General features: G+C 44.8%; 1 protein-coding gene across 13 annotated transcripts in view; it reads right to left on the bottom strand.

Annotated features, from left to right (window-relative positions):
• The window catches only part of CPEB3 (cytoplasmic polyadenylation element binding protein 3), a 1,058,629-nt gene that overhangs the window by 794,166 nt on the left and 243,931 nt on the right, over positions 1-20,532 (bottom strand). For 3 of the 13 annotated variants that reach the window (XM_078643412.1, XM_078643411.1, XM_078643423.1), the window contains exon 3: positions 11,661-11,798. The exons of 2 other annotated variants lie outside the window; for them this stretch is intronic. In XM_078643412.1, coding sequence (XP_078499538.1) covers positions 11,661-11,687 — 27 coding nt within the window. In that variant the 5' untranslated portion in view covers positions 11,688-11,798. Of the gene's footprint in view, positions 1-11,660; positions 11,799-12,404; positions 12,986-13,120; positions 13,226-20,532 lie in introns of those variants that run through there. 8 more of the 13 variants (XM_078643419.1, XM_078643418.1, XM_078643425.1 and 5 more) reach the window with 7 other exon arrangements.

Raw genomic sequence — 20,532 nt, 5'->3', positions numbered from 1 at the left:
GTAAAGATTCAAAATCCTGAGGTCCAAGATCGGCCTCAATCGACGGTCCTTTTTGGGGATCAGGAAATACCGGGAGTAGCACCCCTGACCCCTCTCCTGCTCTGGAACCACCTCTATCGCACCTTTCGGTAAAAAAGTAAGAATCTCCTTCTGCAAAAGCAGTAAGTGGTCCTCCGAACACCAACCCTGGCAAGGAGGGTAAGGAGGAGGAAACTCTAAAAAAGGGAGGGCGTACCCATTCTCTACAAGATTTAAAACCCAACGGTCTGAAGTAATCAATTTCCAATCTTGTAGAAAGTGGGACACCCGACCCCCTACAGGACCAACACTTTTTAAGATGGGGGATCTAGAACTGCTTTCCTGAGGCACCACTGGTGGCGGGGGGGAAGAAGAGGCTCCCCTAAGACGTCCTCTATTTTTACCACTGTACGATTTGTACAAAGGATTCTGCTGTTGGCTCTGTTAAGACTGCTGGCGGCCACGAAAGGAAAAGAAAACGAGTTACTTACCTGTAACTACGGTTATCCAGTATTGGTATCTTTCATAGATTCACATGCCTGAATCATTCCCCGTCGTCGAGGCGGGAGTCCCACGGTAAATAAAATATATAATAGCAGTGCCTAAAATTTCTTGTAGTAGGCTGGAAAAGCCTAAAGGCCTAACTAGGCCTCAAAACTTAGCAGCCTATCTACATCATTATGTAAAAAGACCTGAAATATTAGCCTCAGCCAATCAGCTGTCCTCACCCTCTAGAACCTTCCCAGCTCAGGCAGTTCTCCTCAGATTTTCCCAGCACAAGTGAGAATTAGTATCCATAGCCAGAACTGCCCTACCGGGGAGGAGGGTGGGTGCATGTGAATCTATGAAAGATACCAATACTGGATAACCGTAGTTACAGGTAAGTAACTCGTTTTCTTATCCAGTATTAGGGTATCTTTCATAGATTCACATGCCTGAATCAGAATAGCAAGCAGTAACATCATGTCTGTCGATAGAGGAAGGTGGGAGACAAAGAAAACATAAATCAATCCCCACACAACCAGGAAGGTAATAGAGTACAAAACATGTTAACATAACATATGCATCAAAACCTTCAAATATAACAGATAGGACAGCATTATAAATATGTAAAGTTTAAAATATATAATCTTTCCAACCTTAGTGAAGAAGATGCTGCAGCACTGCATCACCAACAGCTGTGTCATCTTGAACTGCCGACTGCAGACAGTAATGTTCGGTAAAAGTGTGCACACTTTTCCAAGTAGCAGCTCGGCAAATGTTCTCTAGAGTCACTCCAGCGAAAAGGGCCGTAGATGTCGACACTGTTCTTGTGGAATGAGCTTGGACCTTCCTTGATAAAGGTCTATTGGCCTTGTCATGACAGAAGGTAATTGTGGAAGACAACCACCTGGCAATAGTTGCTTTTGTGACAGCTTGACCGAAGGTGGGTCTTCCATAGGCAACAAACAGTTGTGTAGATTTACGTATGTCTTTCGTTTTTTGCAGATAGAATTTCAGACACCTTTTGACATCTAGAGAATGTAAAACCCTCTCTGCAGGAGTTTTTGGATCCGGGAAAAAGGTTCTGAGTTTGACCGGTTGATTAATGTGGAATTGAGTTGGCACTTTAGGAATGAATTTAGGGTTGGTCCTAAGTGTAACAAAGTCCTTAGAGAATTGCAGAAAAGGGGGAGTAATAGTGAACGCCTGTATTTCACTAACTCTGCGAGCAGAAGTAAGAGCCAACAGGATTGCAACCTTCCAAGTCAGAAACTTCAGTTCCGCTTTATGGATTGGTTCAAAAGGCCTTTTAAGAAGTTGGGAAAGGACTACATTAAGATCCCATTCCGGAGGAGGAGGACGAACTGGAGGAAAAGCTCTGAATAGTCCTTTAAGGAATTGTTTGATCAAGGAAGAAGAACATAAGGATGGTTTGCTGGAGTTCTTCCTGAATCTGGATATTGCTGCCAGATGTACTTTAATAGAAGAAAAGGCTAGACCTGATTTAGCCAGAGAAAGCAGGTATGGAAGGATGGCTTCAGGAGGAGCCTGCAGCGGATGAACGGCATTATCTCCACACCATGAACAAAACCTCTTCCACTTGAAACGATATGTTTTGATGGTACTTTGCGCACGTGCTTGCGACAATATCTTTCTGCATTCCGAGGGAATGTTTAGGTCTTTGAACTCTAGGAAATCAGGAGCCAAGCGTGCAAGTGCAGCGATTGAGGATCTGGATGTTGGATCTGACCGCCCTCTCTTGTCAGCATCGACATTGTCGGTTTGAGCCGAAACGGAGGCTGTTGAGACAGCAGGAGAAGCTCTTGAAACCAATATTGTCTTGGCCAACGTGGGGCAATGAGGATGAGAGTGCAGTGTTCCCTCTTCATCTTTTGCAGGACTTTCGGAATGAGCGGAATCGGAGGATAAGCGTACGCAAACATTCCGGTCCATCTCATGAGGAGGGCATTTCCTCTTGACCCCCGTCCTGGGAACCTGCTGGCATAAAACAGGCACTTGCTGTTTTGCTGCGTGGCAAACAAATCCAGCGTTGGTCTCCGCCAAAGGCGAAAAATTGTGTCTACTTGATGTTGTTCGAGTTCCCATTCGTGACAGTCCACAAAAGTTCTGCTGAGACTGTCTGCTAGAGAGTTTCGGACCCCTTGAACATGCTCTGCTTTGAGGGATATGCTGTGACTTAAGGCCCATTCCCACATCTCCTGAGCTTGCAGTGACAGGGTAAGAGATTTCGTTCCTCCCTGTTTGTTTATGTAGAACATGCTGGTGGTATTGTCCGTGCGCACCAGGACGGACGAATTCACGATCCTTGGTAGAAAAGCTTGCAGGGAAAGAAAAATGGCCCTGAGTTCCAATATGTTGATGTGCATCTGTTGGTACTGATGAGACCATCTTCCCTGGATCTGAAGGTCCTGAAGGTGACCTCCCCAACCTTCCATGGACGCATCCATAGTCAGAGTGAAGTCCGGAATCTCTTGGAGGAAGGTGAGGCCCGGCGACAAGTTGTGCGTCTTCGACCACCAGAGAAGAGCCTGTTTCATTTTGACAGTGACTTTGATGCGGTCGTCGAATGATCCCTCGACCTGCTTCCACTGACGAAGCAACTCCTCCTGCAACGGTCTCATTCTGAGTCTTGCCATAGGAATGAGATTGATCGCAGATGAACACATCCCCAGAAGGGAAGCATATATCCGAACTGAAAGCGACTTTTTTGCGGATATTTGTTTTGCCAGTTTGACGAGCTTGTTTTGGCGCTCCTTTGTCAAGTATGCTTTGCACTGGCATGTGTCCAAGACTGCACCCAGAAAAGTCAATCGTTGACGAGGTTGGAGCTGAGATTTTTGATAATTGAGGGTCAGTCCTAGATTCGAGAACAGTGAAAGTGTTCTGTTGACTGCCTCCATGGTCGAGTGACTGGTTGGACCCTTTAACAGCCAGTCGTCGAGGTATGGGAACACCTGGAGTCCCAGGGACCTCAACATTGCAGCTACTGGAGCCAGGCATTTTGTGAAGATTCTGGGGGCCGATTTGAGGCCGAACGGGAGGACTTTGAATTGGAAATGGACGCCGGCCACTTGAAACCTTAGGAATTTGCGGTGGTTCGGGTGAATAGGGATGTGAAAATATGCGTCTTGCATATCCAGAGAAGCCAGAAAGTCTCCTTCGTTGAGACAATTCAGAATGTCCTTCAACGTTACCATGCGGAAACTCTGTTTCTTTAGATATTTGTTGAGTTTGCGCAGATCCAATATTGGACGCCACTCTTCTGAATTTTTCTCCACAAGGAAGAAGCGTGAATAAAAGCCCAGCCCTTTCTGAGAAGGATGGACTAGTTCTATTGCGTTCTTGCGTAGCATCTTTAAGGCTTCTTTGAAGAGTAAGCGCAGGGGAGGGGGACCCCTGGGCGGCGTTGTGGGAGGCTTTTGTAAAAACTCCAAAGTGTGCCCCTTGCTGACCAAATCCAGGACCCACTGATCTGAAGTTATCTTCTGCCATTGATGGTAAAAGGCGGAAATCTTGGCGCCCACGGGAAGGGAAAGAGGGGTGGCCGACATCCGGCAAAGCTCATTGGCGTTTGTTAGAATCTCTCCCTTGATTGCCTGAGCGCCGTTTCCCTCCTTGCCGAGAGAAAGAACCAGAAGCAGACTGCCGGTTAGAAGATTGGTAGTAGGGCTTGTTGTAGGAAGATTGATACTGTCGATTTTGTTGGTTTGAATAATTTCCTCTGGAGGAGTAACCACGACCTCTTGCACCTCTAAAGGACCCCCTCTTGTATTGCAGGGTTCCCAGAGATTTCGCTGTATCGGTATCGGTTTTAATAGCCAATAAAGCGTCATCAATGTGCTTTCCAAACAATGACTCACCATCGAAAGACATGTCCAAGATTTTGGTTTGGACCTCAGGTCTAAAAGTGGTAGCCTTGAGCCAACCTTGACGTCTAAGCACAATTGCTCCAGCCAATTGTCTAAAGTTGGTATTAGAAATGTCTAGGGCGCAATCAATAATTTCTGAGGCCGCCCTTTCGCCTTCCTGCACAATTCTGCGTACATCCATTTGTTGATCCTCCGGGATCAGCTCAAGATATTCCGTGAGCTCAGACCACATTTGTCTATCATAACGAGCCAGGATAGCTAAAGAATTAGCCGCTTTAATGGATGCTGCTGCGTTTGCTGAAAATTTCTTCCCAATGGCATCAAGCCTTCTTCCCTCCTTGTCAGGTGGCGTTGAGATGGGAGCAGAAGGATTTTTGGACTTTTGCTGCGCAGCCTGAGAAATAACCGAATCCGGTCGAGGATGGCCGATTAAACAAGCAGGAGTATCGGATGGTGCTCGATACTTTTTGTCTATCCTCTGCAAAACTGCTGGAATGGAAGCTGGTGTTTTCATTATGTTGAGGCCTTCCTTCCATATATAGTCAATAATAGGTATGGCTCTGATCACTCTCCTATACCCCTCCTTAAAGTCATGTAAGAAGCAGTCCGACTGCTCAACTGTGACAACCAATTCAAATCTATTAGCAGCTCTCTGCATAATATTGTGAAAACCCCCAATATCTTCAGGCGGAGAGTCTGAAGGACGGGGAGGAGGCGGAGAAGGTGTAGGGATGACATAATCCTCCCAAGGGTCCACTGGAGTGTTATCCGGTAATTCTCCCTCCTCTCTACTTTCATCACCATCAGAGGACGAATTGTCCACAACCTGAGGAATTGGTGAAGTACGTGGTTGTGGTGACAAAGGAGCTCTTGGCGACGGAGGTCGTGGCCCAGGAACCGGAGCAGATGACCCAGCGGGCGCACCCTCATTGGGTGGAAATCTCTGGCGATAATCTGCTAACATAGCTTGCAAATCCTGTATTAAGGAAGTTGGTAAATGTGCTGTATCCTCAGACCGAGGAAGTCTAGAATGAGGTGACTGATATGGTGTGGAATAGACGTCATGCGTATATTGCTCCTGAACCTCCTCTTCATCATCCTCTTGAAGTTTAATATGCAATTGAGAAGGGTGACAGGCAATCCCAAAGGGGTCATCATCCTCTTCCCCTTCATCTGACTCTCCTTGCATGTATGTCTCCAAAATGTGCGATGGCAAAAGTGGAGAAATATGTGAATAATCCTGCCTTTTATAAGTTTTCATTTGAAAATGAGTGAATTGAATCTTTGCTGGCGGGGAACCGTGCAGCCTATGAGCAGAAGTCCCAGTAAACGGATTCTCCGTCGACGGCGCTGCCAATGCTAAAGACCTTGCCGTCGACGAGGTCGTCAAAGGTATTGTCGTTGACGTGTCTTTCGACGTTGAGACCGCCGATAATGCCGTCGCCGGCGTCTTCGTCGACGAGTCCCTCGTCGACGGGACCGTCGATGGTGTCTTCGTCGACGAGTCCTTCGTCGACGGGACCGTCGATGGTGTCTTCGTCGACGAGTCCTTCGTCGACGGGACCGTCGATGGTGTCTTCGTCGACGAGTCCTTCGTCGACGGGACCGTCGATGGTGTCTTCGTCGACGAGTCCTTCGTCGACGGGACCGTCGATGGTGTCTTCGTCGACGAGCCCTTCGTCGTCGGGGTCGTCGATGGTGCTTTCGTCGACGATGCCTTCGTCGACGTGTCCGATGTTGGTGTCTTCGTCGACGAAATCTTCGTCGACGAGGTCGTCGATGATGTCTTCGTTGATGACGACGAGTCCTTTGGAGACAATGTCTTCGTCGACGACGGCCTTGCGGTCGTCGACGGAGCAGACGGTTTAGTCGATGGAGCCTTCATAGAGAAGGATTTCAAAGACTGTGACTTGGTTTTTGATATCAAAGGTGGTACAGACATCAAAGGTGACGTGATAGCTGAAGTGGTAACCACAGAAGTAGAAGAGGAGGTAGAAGTCCAAGTAGTAGTAGGTACAGACACCAGAGATATAGTTTTGGCCTGGGTAGTACTCACATGTGAAGAAGCCGATGCACTCTTAGAGGGTTCTGAAGCTTTCTGAGAGGTTTTCAACATTTTCTTTCTCTCAGGAGAAGCATTGTCCGTGGATCTAGCTCTCTTGCTAGAAGTTGAGGCTTTGTCCTCCTCATCTGTGGATGAAGACTTTAGCCACAAAAGAACCCTTGCCTCCCTATCCCTGATGGTTTTCTGAGGGAAGGTACGGCAAATTCTACAGTCCTTCACCACATGTGAAGGGTGCAGGCAATAAATACAATCCGAGTGCTTGTCATCCACATGGACTCTCTTCTTGAAGCAGGTTCCACAAGGTTTGAAAAGAGCTTTCCTTTCAGACATTATAAGCTTGAAAATCCAAAAAACTGAGTAGGCACTCAGGGAGACTCCCTTACACACGAAGTGCGGTGAAAATCTGAGGAGAACTGCCTGAGCTGGGAAGGTTCTAGAGGGTGAGGACAGCTGATTGGCTGAGGCTAATATTTCAGGTCTTTTTACATAATGATGTAGATAGGCTGCTAAGTTTTGAGGCCTAGTTAGGCCTTTAGGCTTTTCCAGCCTACTACAAGAAATTTTAGGCACTGCTATTATATATTTTATTTACCGTGGGACTCCCGCCTCGACGACGGGGAATGATTCAGGCATGTGAATCTATGAAAGATACCCTAATACTGGATAAGCAGCCCTTCCAAATCCATGATACCGCTTGTAGCCGTACCCTCTAGACTGCATTTGAAGGCCCAGAGATCTTGCAGTCGCTCTGCTATCCTTATAGCGTTGCAAGGCAGAGTCAGCTTTAGTGCCAAACAGTCTCAACCCATCAAAGGGCAAATCCAGCAGAGTTGCCTGAACATCAGGAGAAAATCCGGATGACCTGAGCCAAGCTTGTCTTCTTGTTGCTACAGAAGACCCCATTACACGAGCCACTGAGTGTCCAGACCCGATTGTATCACTTGACGGGCCGCAGCCTGTGAATCAGAAAGGGCCTCCAGGAAATTATTCCGGTCATCTTCAGGTAATTTTGGAGCTAACTGCTTGACTGAGTCCATCAGAGCATGTATATAGCTCCCAAGAAGACATGTAGCATTAGTGGACTTTAGTGCCATACTCGCAAAAGAAAATACTTTCTTTGCCGCTTGCTCCATTTTTTAGAATCTCTATCACCTGGTATATTAGTAAATGAACCAGAAGATTGCTTCGAACAAGAAGCCTGGACCACCAAGCTTTCAGGCGACGAACGTGAAGACCGAAACGCCGGATCCCCAGGAGCAGGTCTGTACCTTCTTGCAATGGACTGTGAAACTGCAGAAGCAGTCAAGGGTTTTTGCCATACCTCTAAAATAGGCTCTGTTAAAGCCTCATTGAAGGGTAGAAGATGTTCAGAAACTGCTGAAGATGGATTTAGAACCTCAGTCAGGATGTTGAATGTTACCTCAGCTGTAGGTAACTGCAGATCAAGCAACTCAGCTGCCTTCCTTAATACGACATGATAAGGAGCAACATCATGCAATACCCCAGCCTTTGGAGAAGAAAGTTCATACTCGGGTGAAGTATCTAATCCACTGGCCTCCTGTAAGCCTTCGAACTTGTCCACTGATTCAACAATCTCTTCTTCCTCCTGTTCCTGTCTATATTCCTCCTCTTCAATGAGCCTCTGTGCATCCCTTCTAGAAACCTGCTTCAGAATCGGCTTCCGCTGCGCCAGATGTGGCGCCGGTGATGAAGGCATCGGCTTCGACAGAGGACCTTCAGCTTCAATTCTTGGCGTCGAACGAATCCAAGGCGGCGCCGACTCGACAGCCGAGGGAGTTCGAGGAACCGGAGTGGAGGACCTCGAAGCGGGAAAATGCTAAGCTGGAGTCGTCTGCAAGAAAGGCACGAAGGAAGCCTGGGCATACTGATGAGGTATTCCCAAATTGAAAGCCAAAGGACCCATGGGCCCGAAGGCGCACCAGATGGATGAGAAGTCCTGGCAAACATGCCAAACATCGCATTTAAAAAATGCGTAGGGTCTGTTCCAGGAAAAGGAGGATATGGATCCGTACCTTCCTGAATCACCTGAGGCTGATCTGAAACCTGCAAGGCCGGAGAAGACGGTGCACGCACAGGTGGAGCCACACGAACTGGAAACGACTCCCTGAGCGTCAGAGACTTACTTGGAGCCGGAGAACCTTCAGGCGTCGAAGGGCCCATCGACGCCGGCGACGCCCGTGGATATGGAGTTTGAGATGGAGAAACAAAGTCTTTCCTTCAAAGCCGCTTAGCTGGAGAAGGCGACCTCGAAGCCCTGTTCTTCGACGAACGGCACCGAGAACCATGTCACTTCTTCGACTTCTTGTGTTTTCTCGACTTCGAAGTGTGAGAAGACGACGACTTTGCACCTTTCCGACCCCTCTTCTCTTTTTTGGCTTTAGCCATAAAAAGTTTAGCCTCACGTTCTTTAAGGGCTTTAGCATTCATCTTCCTGCAGCTTCAACATCGTGATCAGAAGATAAGCACCAGAGGCAATCTTCATGGGGATCAGTGATCGACATGTGACCTCCACACTCCCTGCAGGGCTTAAATCCCGACTTCCTAGAAGTAGCCATTAGAAATCTTCAAGGAAACAAAGTAATAACTACTGAAAATGGAGAGTCCCTAGAAAAACCGATATGCATAGAAGGAGCGGAAAAATGGGAACTGACGTCAGCACGCAAATAGGTCTTCTTATGACTCCAATGATGTCATTGGGAGTTGCGAGTGGAGTCGTGCTATTATGACGTCCTCGTCGACGTGGGAGAGCTAGGAAAGAATTTCCGCAGAATGCTGGCGCAGGGGATATTCAAAAGGTGAGGAATCCACAGGCAGAAGTATCCATCAGAAAAAGGCAATACATACTGGTCAGTAAACATGTTCATGTTGGCAACCTCAGATGGCCACGGCAGGACCGAGACAAGACAGTGGAAGACCATCTCATGCAGATTAATGAAAGCAGTTAAACTGAAAGGACCTCCGACTAGTAAACATTCCCAAATGTGGAATGCAAATGTAACGCTGAGACTATTTATAGCTTGGAAGTTAAAAGACATCTTAAAAGGCAACAGCTTTCAGCTAAATTATCCATTCTCTTGTGCCTCATTTCATATAAGAGTAAAGCAGAAGTTGAAGCACTGGACTTCGATAAACTATAATAAACTATACTTTACAAACTAGGACTTATGTTTAACCAAGGTGACTTAGACGAAAACAGAACAATCTTTAATACAGCTTTCCAGGAGGAGTCAGAATATCCCAATGTATAAAGCCTCAAATGAATATCTCAAAATATATTGAGTGGAGCTGCTATTTGCCATACAAAATTGTAAGCACTAGTCTTGTCGCCTACCCTGACAAGATTGATGAAATGGGTGATACACCTGCCACGCAATGACGTTCAGGTTCTTAGTGCTTTTTTGTCAACCGTGCTATTGCTTCAAAGTCTATGGCAGTATGAGCTAAGATTGAAAATATTTTTAAGGCAGCTGACTGGACCAAAGTTTCTACAGTAAGAAATGAGGACCGAAGTTTCTACAGTAAGAAATGATATTTCAGACATATCAACGTATGACCTCTGTGGTGAGTAAGCTTAAGAAAAAAGTATAGTCCTCATCTCCGTGTCTTGCTGAAAAATGTTGATTTTTGGCTGGATTATGCCCATCATTGAAGCATAAAATGTCACTATAGCAAAGAAAGGGGTGGAACAATAAGTGAGTGGGACTATGTGGGCAGACATTTTGGGTGATCGATGACCCGATTCCCTATCTTGGGCCTGCTAAAGTTTTAACTACCAATGGGTGTCTGGATAAAGTTGTTTTTCTGTGTGGCTGATGTTTCTGTTACTTTCAAGACTGTTGTCAGAAGTTAAGCAACAGAGTCGGAAAAATAATCCTTGCAACTGTGTTTCAAACAGAATAATGACGTTAGTTAGGAAGATGAACATTCTGACATGTTTGAATGACATTTATCTTGTATCGTTTGAGGAATATGCTAAACTGTGATTTTACAAGTTTGTTTTTCTCAGGGGCAATCTGCAAACTTTACAGACAACGTGTTGTTTCTTTTCTTGTCTCTCATCCAATAGTTATGTAAGGTAGTATATAGTATGTCATGTAATAGAAATCGCTCAAGTTTTGTAAATGTTCTCTGTGCAGTACATCTAGCACACGATAACCTTGACCTATGTAAAGCACTCCAGTTCCCTCAAGGGACAGGTCTACTTCTATAAATACCTTGATAAAATAAAACTAAGTGATAAAAAGTTTACAATTACACAACAACCCTCTTTCCAAAGCAAGATACTGCTGCTTTCAATATAAAAACTTAAGTGGCTGTTATAAATATCTTACGGTAAGGGCAATACTTAACATCATCCCCCACAAAATAAGACTTTAAGTTAACATAATTCGCAAACAAGACATTATTTTTTCTGTAACTCCAACATATTCCATATTGTTGTAAAGCCAAAATGTAGCAAGTTGTATTATCATAGAATTATGGGATAGGTGTGTTGGTAATTCAGACAACAATAAAAATAGTAATTTAAATTAAATGTACCTGGGATAGATGCACCGTAAGCCTAGATTTATCAAGAACAGCAGAATGCAATATGAAAAGCTTGTGTTGAGCAAACAGACAAAAATAGTGCAGCACGACATTTATAAATCACATGCTGATGATTGCATCGGCCTCGCACGTGCTAAATATGGCAAGTTTGCGTTATGCTAAATACAATTTACACTGCACCATTGAACGAAAGAGAGAGAGAGAGTGTTGTCTTGGGCGAGTTTTGTACTCACTGCTAACCCTGAAGTAAAAAATCTCCTTGAATAGAAGACTTACCAAGGGTCAACTGCATGTGTAATGTTCATGGAAATTGCATGGATTACACAAGGAAATATTAAGCAAGTACATTTTGCCCTAGATTGGCGCCTGGTTTCATTTGGCACAAGTTTTCCATATGCCAAATCGCACGAATTTGTGTGATTTTAGTTTATCTAATTTGCCTGGAAACCTAGAGGCTACACCGACTTTATCAGGGGTTTGGCACTACGCAGCACAATATTAGTTAAAGCAGTACCCAACTTTAAGTTGATCGGTGCAACTATTTGCACTGATTTGCGTCTGGGGGGATGGCCTTTAACATCATACTACGTTGAGAATAGAAACTCTTCAATACAACATGCACTCAGTTCACTGACCTTCAGTTTATGCTGCAAACGTTGCATTTCCTGCACTATTTCATGTTTGTTGTTATTATACTGTATTACGTGCAAACATATTGCTGTTTTCTTCCACTACACCTTTATATTCATTTGAAAGTCAGTTCTGTAAAAACTCTAGAGACAATTTAAAAGAAATTCCCCGTTACATAATTACATACTGCCGAAACGTGATGCATGGAATTACACAAATACAAATAAAATATTTGATGTGTAAGTTTAAATACAAAAATAGTGCCTATTTAGACAAAGATCATGTCCAAGTTATGTACTTCTCACACAAGCCTTGTGTTATTGTTGTACCCTTATGCAAAAGAACTTGTGGATGATAGAGTATGATGGGTGTAGTGTTCTCCTACAAAAGGGAAACATGGTTGACATTGTTTTGCATTCCATGGCAGGAGGGCCAGCTTGACAAACGTGTGTTTTAGTAAAGCACCGAACATCTTGGAAAGTCATGCAGCTAGGGTTACCACCTGGCCGGTTTCTTATCGGCCTGACCTGTAATTCTATGCCCTGCCAGTAAAGAAAATAGACACATCAGTGAAATACATTATTTGTTTACCTTTTGAAATCTAAACCTAAAACGGTAAATACGCGAAGAAATAACTTGAAAAGTGTTTGAGAGCAGTCTAAATAATATCTAAATGATTAACAAAAATTAACAGACGGCTGATTGATGTACAAAAAATATTGAGAATTTGACAATCATTTTGTACCTACCAAAACTTGGCAATTCCAGTGTAGCAACACGTAAACAAATGGTAGGTATTTTTTCTGCGAGAGGTGGCAACCCAGTCAGCTAGCGCTTCTAAGAGAGGCTGCGAAGGGGTTGTTTTCAAGGGAGCCTTCCCAGCCAGGCAGCAGTGCACTGCAGCACTGCAGCAAGCCCAGCCTGTCATCCACACATCCTTCATTGCCCCTCTGCAGTTCCTCGCCATCAGCAGCTCACAATTCCAACTGAACAGTCTGGTGCGGTGTGGGTGTGCGTACGCAGACATTTAACAGCTGACATTCACATGCTTAGCTCGCATGACAATGCAAGAATGGAGCCGATTGTCGGCTGTGTTTTCCGTTTACATTTTACGACCCGTAATTACAAAATATCTCTCTAATGTTTACCCGCTAAGCGGACACCGAAAAATAAACAACACTATCGCCATTCCCAACCCCACCAGAAGTATTTCACAAGGAATTCGCCCCTTTGCTCAAGGTCAAACCCTAATGTTCCAATACATTAAGCCAGTTCGGTTAACGCTAATTGCTGACGGACAAGTTTTAATAAAAGCAATAGAAGCCTTTTCAATGTAACCGAATATATATTAACAGCTGGCATTTGCTTAAAATACCCGATCAGAGCTGTTCACGAATATTGCCTTTCATTCCAAAGTCCGTTCCCATTATCATGCAGAATTTTGCAAAGGATAATCAGCAGTTACCTTTCAGTGTTAATTTCTCGGAAGATCTACTGAGTGACCCTGGGCTTTTCTTCTTTCGGTTTCCCCTATGACAAATATATGACCGCTCTGTCAAGAGCAGTGCACTTTGACAAGTCAGGCGACAGCGCGCATGCGCACCCAGGGCCTGGGAAAGGAAGTCTCGCTCATGCGCGAGGCCTCCCTGTGCCTCAGTTTGAGAACTACAGGGAGCGCACGAGTTCAGACCACCTTAACTGTGGTCATGTGCTCTGCTCACTGCAGTGAACGCATTTGCAGGACAATAAATAAATAAATGCCAGGCACGATTTGGATTCGAAGAATCACAAAAATGGAACCCCATGTTAAAACGAGTGCATGGCGGAGGACACTTACGTAAAGTATATTTTAAAGTATCAAGCGTGATTAGGGTTACCACCTTTCTCTGAAAAAAGATACCGGCAATGGGCTCACGTTTTAACATTCTGCAAAGGGCTAGGCATGATTCTTAAGTACAACTTTAAGTGAAATCGTCTGTATTCGTTCTTAACATGGCGTTTTTGTCTTTGTTTACTTTAATTATCAGTCAGGAACTAATAGTAAGTACATTTTATTGTACAGTTAATTAAAACCGTTACAAGCATCCGTCAATTTAAACAGTTTCATAATCAAAATACATGTTATTATACATTACCATTGTGGCAGTTCAAGAATAAAAGAAACCGCTATTAAATATGAAAGATAAAAACTGATAAAATATGGCCAATGGTTTATGGGTGTAAAATTAGCCTGGGCGCTAACCCGCTCCCCTTTTGTGAGTGCAAAATTCGCAGCAGGGTATCTTAGGCCTGCAGAGAGCAAGAGAGTAAAGTGCCATGCGCGCGGGAGATGAGGGCAGGGGAGCCAGGAAAGCATTAAGCGGACAATTTTGGTACTCAAAGCGCATGTACTGTTGTGCTGACCTAAGGAACAAGTACAAGGGTTGGTATGGATAAGTTACTTACCTGTAATCCTATTTCTCTTCCAGGGGTATACTCATCAAAGTCATAAGCACTGAATAGTCCCGCCCACGTGCAGGTACCCAGGAGCAATAGCCAATAATATGCATATATCTACATATATATACATAAATACCCATACATATAGAGAATATGCATATACATATACATATGCAGCCTGAAAACCTATTACTAGGCTCAAAAACTGCCATCATTGCATGTACATCTTTTACATTTGAAAAAATAAAGACATATAAGTCATAATATGCATATGATATATATAAAGAAAACTGTCCTGAGTTTGCTTGAAACACACAACCTTTATTTTAAAAGGTAAAAAAGGCAAGATCATAGAGGCAGGTTAGCCTAGAAAGAAAAAACAATTGGAAAATTGGCGCCGTGCCTTTAAGGAACCTCCAGGCTCCCATCATGCACCACAGGTGGCAGGTCAGTTCTTTGGGACGGCGTATAACAGTGTAATCACAGTATGGGTAACAGGTACATATATATAGACATGGTATTCGTCCGGGGAGGAGGGAGGGTTGCTTATGACTTTGATGAGTATACCCCTGGAAGAGAACTAGGATTACAGGTAAGTAACTTATCCTTCTCTTCCAAGGGATACTCACAGAGACTCTGAATCAAGCAGTGTGGGACTTTACAACACCAACTGATTTTGTGGTGAGTTGCGCCACCCTGGCATTGAATCCAAATTTCTTCCAATAGCAAGATGACATCTACTTGCAGGCCACCAGCACATCTATGGGCAGCACATTTGCTCCTAGTGTCGCTGTCCGGTCTGTGTTTGATTTCGAATGTAAGCACATTCTGTTACCTACCAACCCTTTCTCACAAAACATCACATTCTGGCAAAGATACATTGACGATGTCCTCATGATTTGGAAAGGATCAGAGGCCCTACTGGTGTCCTTCTTTCAATGGATCAACACATGTGATCCTCATTTGAAGTTCACTCACGATCATAATAAGGAGGAAATGGTCTTTCTGGACGTGACTATTAACAGAGTGGGGAACCAACTGAAGACGAAGACCTACCAAAAACCCAGTGCTAAGAACAATTTACTGCATTTCTCGAGCTTTCATCCACGCTCACTTAGAGAAAATCTCCCATTCGGGCAATACTTATGTTTAAAACGCAATTGCAGCGAACTTTCTGATTTCAAGAACCAGGCCCAAGAACTGACTGGAAGATCACAAGAAAGGGGATACCCGAAAAGAATCCTTGAAAGAAGCCGGAAGAGAGCTAGGAATCAAAACCGGGATGCCCTTTTGGGAGACATCCCAAAGGAACCAGCAGGAAATATACCTTTAACTTGTGTCACGACATACAACTCTATTTCCAATGCGGTCAGTCGTTCTATCAATAAACACTGGAAAATCCTCACCAGCAATAATCATGACTGGACAAAACCTCTGTTCTCCTACAAACGGGTACGGAGCCTTAAGGACTCATTGGTCCATACAAGCCCCAACAACCACAGACAAGAAGACGAACGCACAGTCTTGAATGCCGGGGTCTTCCTCCTATCACGGGTCATTACCCATGTGGGGGCTGTAGTATATGCCATCTCACATCTGCAACAAAGTTTCTGGATCTCGGACAGGGGAAACAATGGGTCTAACATAAACACACGAATTGCAATTCGCAAAATGTGGTATACATGATTACTTGCCCGTGCGGGTCAAGATATGTGGGTATGACCACAAGAAAAGTAAAACAGCGTATTGGAGAACATCGCAGCAACATACGTTGTCAAAGGAACACTACAAAACTAACGGCCCATTATCTCCAATACAACCACACCCCGAATGATGTCCGCTGGACCGTAATAGAACAACTGGAGAACTACACAGGACGCAAGACCACCTGTTCGAGAAAGAACAACAGTGGATTTACCGCTTGTCCACACATCTAATGGGGTTGAATGATAATATTCCATGGGGTACAGTAATGCGACGATGAGAGGCTGGCCTCTCTGTGCTCCATATACATAAGTTGTACTCAATCACACTGCAAAAACCTTAAAATGAAGTTTATCCCCTCTTTTTCTTCCATCCTCAGAGGGTGACCATATTTCAATTGACATAACCAGATGTATAATTTTTAGTCCCTGGTTCCAACAACACACGGCATTTGTAGTTATTAACCTTATACCCTTTCCGGGATCGGGGTGCCCTCCAGAAAAGCCTTAGTTTTTCCGAAATATCCATCTAACATCATCTGATCAGTACTAACAAAAACATAATTTATACTCATCCTCTGCAGGTTTAAATCTACCCTTTTTTTACATTGTCAGTGTAAAACGGCATTTGTAAATAAAGTTTGCCGAAACAATGAGTTCCCCTTTAAGAAAATTACAGTCGCAAGACGAATGACGTGACAGCCACGTGACCGCACAGAAGCACTTCTGCTTCCGCGTTTTGCCTTTCCGGCCGCGGACGTGCAATAGATAGGTGTGCAGGAGGGCAGTCGCCAGAGTTGAAGTAAGTCACTAAGCCCAAATAACTATGTGGGGGTATTAAGATACACGCACCTTTGTTGAGTATAGAACGCTTTGTTACTAAGAAAAAGTGCGTGCATTTATATCGCCGCTTATTTCCTTAAACGGGGCACGTTGGTAATGATATCACAATCGATCGCACTTAAAGCAAAGTTGGTTGACCGTAATGCCGATCTGTTATATACGGGGCAATATGTAGATGTCGGATCGGCATTCTGTTATAGCGGGTTAGACAATGGCATATTAACGGAGAAGCTCCAGACAGTGGGAAACGACACTATAGGCTTATTGTCAAATGAATGGAGGTTTACTTGCTAAATGGGATGACTCGATTAGATTATATCTATGGCTCCCGGTTTTATGGTATTTATTTTTTTAACATTTCCGTCTGTATTTATCCATATTTATTTTTGGGGCATTTTATCTGTATTTATCCATATTTATTTTATGTTTTGCGTATAAATGGAGTTGTAAAACTGAACATTTCCATATTTATTTAAATGATAGACGTGCACTCATACTTTGATTTCTGTGGTGTTTGAAATGAAATGAAAAATTATATTTATATAGCGCGAAACTACCCGGAGGCCTCGCAGCGCTTTGACTGATTACTAAGGCGAGGGCCGGGATGGGTTAACACGCTTTTGCAAACAGGTGTGTTTTCAGAGCTTTCCTAAAAGCCATCAGATTGTTGTTCTCTCTAAGATTCAGCGGGAGAGAGTTCCACATTCTCGCAGCAATGTGCGAGAATGAACGGCCGCCCCAACGGGCTTTATTGATTTTAGTTGTGGTGCACTGGAACGCAGGGTTCTGGAGGGAATGTAGGGTACAACCAAGGGGAGCAAGATGGCAGGACCCGTGCGATGAAAGGATTTATGCACAATGCACATGGCCTTAAAATGTACTCTGTCAGCCACTGGGAGCCAGTGTAGTTCTTTCAAGGCCTTCTTGCCTGAATGCCAACGGGGAATGTTGAATAGTAATCGGGCAGCACAGTTTTGAGTGACTTGGAGTCTATTGGTCACTGCCGCCGGGGTTCCTAGATATAAAGCATTTCCATAATCCAGGCGGGAGAGTATCAGGAATATGTCCAATAACATAAGTCCTTGGGTCTGGATGCGTTCTTCACCAATATAAAATCACACAGGACCACATACAATTCACCCAGGAAAAAGAGGGACTCGGCAACAGTGGCTGCGACTATCTCTGGTCACTTTTTGGACACGTGAATATTTGGCACGGTGTCCTAAGGAGTGGTGCTGGTACGTGCTGACATTGCGCACTCAAGGTCCACACTTTTCTGAAAAGACTGAGAATAGACAACCCCTCTTATGCCCTGATGAAATCGCTAAAACTAGGAGCGATGAAACATGTCGGCTTGAGGACATAAATCATGATGGTATACAAGTAACCATTTTTTAACTAGTGGGGTTTGCTGCGTCAGAATAAAACGGTAAAGCAAGCAAAGCCCTGCCACACAATTTACTTTTTGTGGTTGGTTAGGTGTCTATTTATATGTTTCTGCACACTACAAGTGGGTGTCAGTGTTGATACGTTTGTCACTATATGTGTTTTCCATCACTATTCTCACGTCCGCACTACTTTCCTTTTTAGTGCACGTTTGTCTTTTCACATAGAGAGAGTGGCCAATGATGAGAAGTGGGTATACCGGCAATTGTTAACCGGGAACCCCCTCGGGTTGTTCTACCATGAGGTACTCTCTCTATTCTTCACACTTTTTCCTGGGTGAATTGTATGTGGTCCTGTGTGATTTTATATTGGTGAAGAACGCATCCAGAGCTAAGGACTTATGTTATTGGACATATTCCGGGGAGTATTAATAATAATAATATTAATAATAAGTATTCCTATCTTGTTGGTCTTTTATACGGATGCAGTTGCATTTAGGTGAGGCTCTAATTGTTTGAATACTGTGTGAGTGGGGGGCTGCCTCTCCTATTCCCCTCCCCCTCCACCCCTTGAGATTGTTCTGGGAGAGTATCAGGGCCTGGACCATGATTCTCCTCGCCTGGAATGGAAGTAAAGGGAGCACCTTCCGGAGCATTCTCATTAGCCCGATACAGGTGGATGCCGTTCTGGTGGCCTGAACAGAGAAATCTAATGCTTTATCGAGCCAGACTCCAAGACTCTTTATCTGAGGTTTAGGGGAAGGAGGAGAGCCAAGACAGGTGGGCCAGGTGGAAGCCAGAGTGGTCGGTGCGAGGTTGCCCAACAGCATAATCTCTGTCTTCTCCCCATTAAGTCTGAGACAGGAAGATTGCATCCACTTAGCTACAGCCTCTAGACAGGGGCCCAGGGTGTTGGACGACCCCTCAGTGTGGTCTAAAGAAACCACCAGTTGGGTGTCGTCCACGTAGGTGACAATACGCACACCGTAGGGATGGACTATCCCTTCTAGAGGTTGCATGTAAACATTAAAAAAAGTGGGGCTTAGGGCAGAGCCCTGGGGAACCCCACAGCTGAGAGGTTGCTTAGAGGAAACGGTCTCACCCTCAAACACCTGGAAAAAGCGCTCGTCCAGGAAGGAAGTCAGCCATTCCAGGGCCACGCCCGACACGCCCATGCCCTTTAAACGATGTAATAGTGTGGCATGGTTGACCGTGTGGAACGCGGCGCTGAGGTCTAATAATATGATGGCTGCTTTCCCTCCCCGGTCCAGCACAGATCTTGTTTCTTCCGTTACTGCTAGTAGAGCAGTTTCGGTTCCATGTTGAGGGCGGAATCCCGTCTGAGAGGCACATAGCAGATTGTTAGATTCTAAATAATCTACCAGGATGTTATTGATGTGCCTCTCAAGCAGTTTGCTCATCCAGGGGAGTAAGGAGATTGGGCGAAAATTGGCCAAGTTGTTCTGATGTAGAGTAGGCTTTTTCAGAAGAGCCTTGACCATCGCACATTTCCACAGGACTGGGACTGAGCTGGAAATGATGGAGGAATTGAGGACATCTAAGATGACAGGGCGAATGGCATCAATGACCTTGGTCAGGGTCTGTGGGGGTGCTGGGTCATTAGGAGATCCCGAGGTGACTTTAGGGATCATTTTGTCTAATGAAATGGAGTCTAAGAGAGGGAACTCATCAAGTGAGCAAGGAACTGGAGGGTCAGAGTTAGTAGCGGCGGTAGTCTCCAGGTCACTTCCTCCAGTGACAAAGGAGGAGTAAATGGCCTGGATCTTCTGGGAGAAGAAGGTGGCTAGATTGTTACATCGAGCTTGCACACCGACCACAGACGGACGCTCAGGGGGGGGAGAGATTAATGATTTAGCAATTTTAAAAATTTCTTTGGCGGAGTTTGACGCTAGATTAATTTTCGAGTCATAAAACTGGGCTTGTGCAGTTTTCAGTTCATTTTTGTATAGCTTGATTGCAGCTCTATACTCTGCTTTCTTGGATTGCGAGTATTCTTGTCTCCAAGCTCTCTCCAATTTGCGGCAGGATTGCTTCATAATTCTCAGGGCAGGGGAGTACCAGGGGGCTACTTTAGGTCTTTTTATTGAATGCAAAGATTCCTTCGGGAGAACTTGGTCAAGGGTATTAAGAATCCAATTGTTAAAATTGGCGGCGGCTGTGCTGGAATTCGTCACCTTCGGAGGTAGATGTTCGGTAAGAGCTGATTTCCACTTAGGAAAGGGAAGCGAGACCCATTTTCTCCCCCAGTGTCTGTTACTAGTTTGTGAGATAGGGCGGGTACTTGTGGACCATATAAAGGGTATTAAGTGGTGGTCGGTCCACGGTAGTGGTATAGGTGGCTCGACCCTTAAGCTGTCCAAATTGCTAAAGATGTGATCCAGAAGATGTCCCTTAGTATGCGTCGGGTGGAAGCCTTTCTGGAGCAGATCAATAGCCTGGAGATTCAGTCGAAGACTGTTAGCTGCTGAATCAAGCGGATCGTCCAG

This window comes from Lissotriton helveticus, chromosome 5_1, assembly GCF_964261635.1.
Source record: "Lissotriton helveticus chromosome 5_1, aLisHel1.1, whole genome shotgun sequence".
Classification (NCBI taxonomy): Eukaryota; Metazoa; Chordata; class Amphibia; order Caudata; family Salamandridae; genus Lissotriton; species Lissotriton helveticus.
Note: the sequence above shows the minus strand (reverse complement) of the source record. Positions and strands in the feature narration are given on the sequence as shown.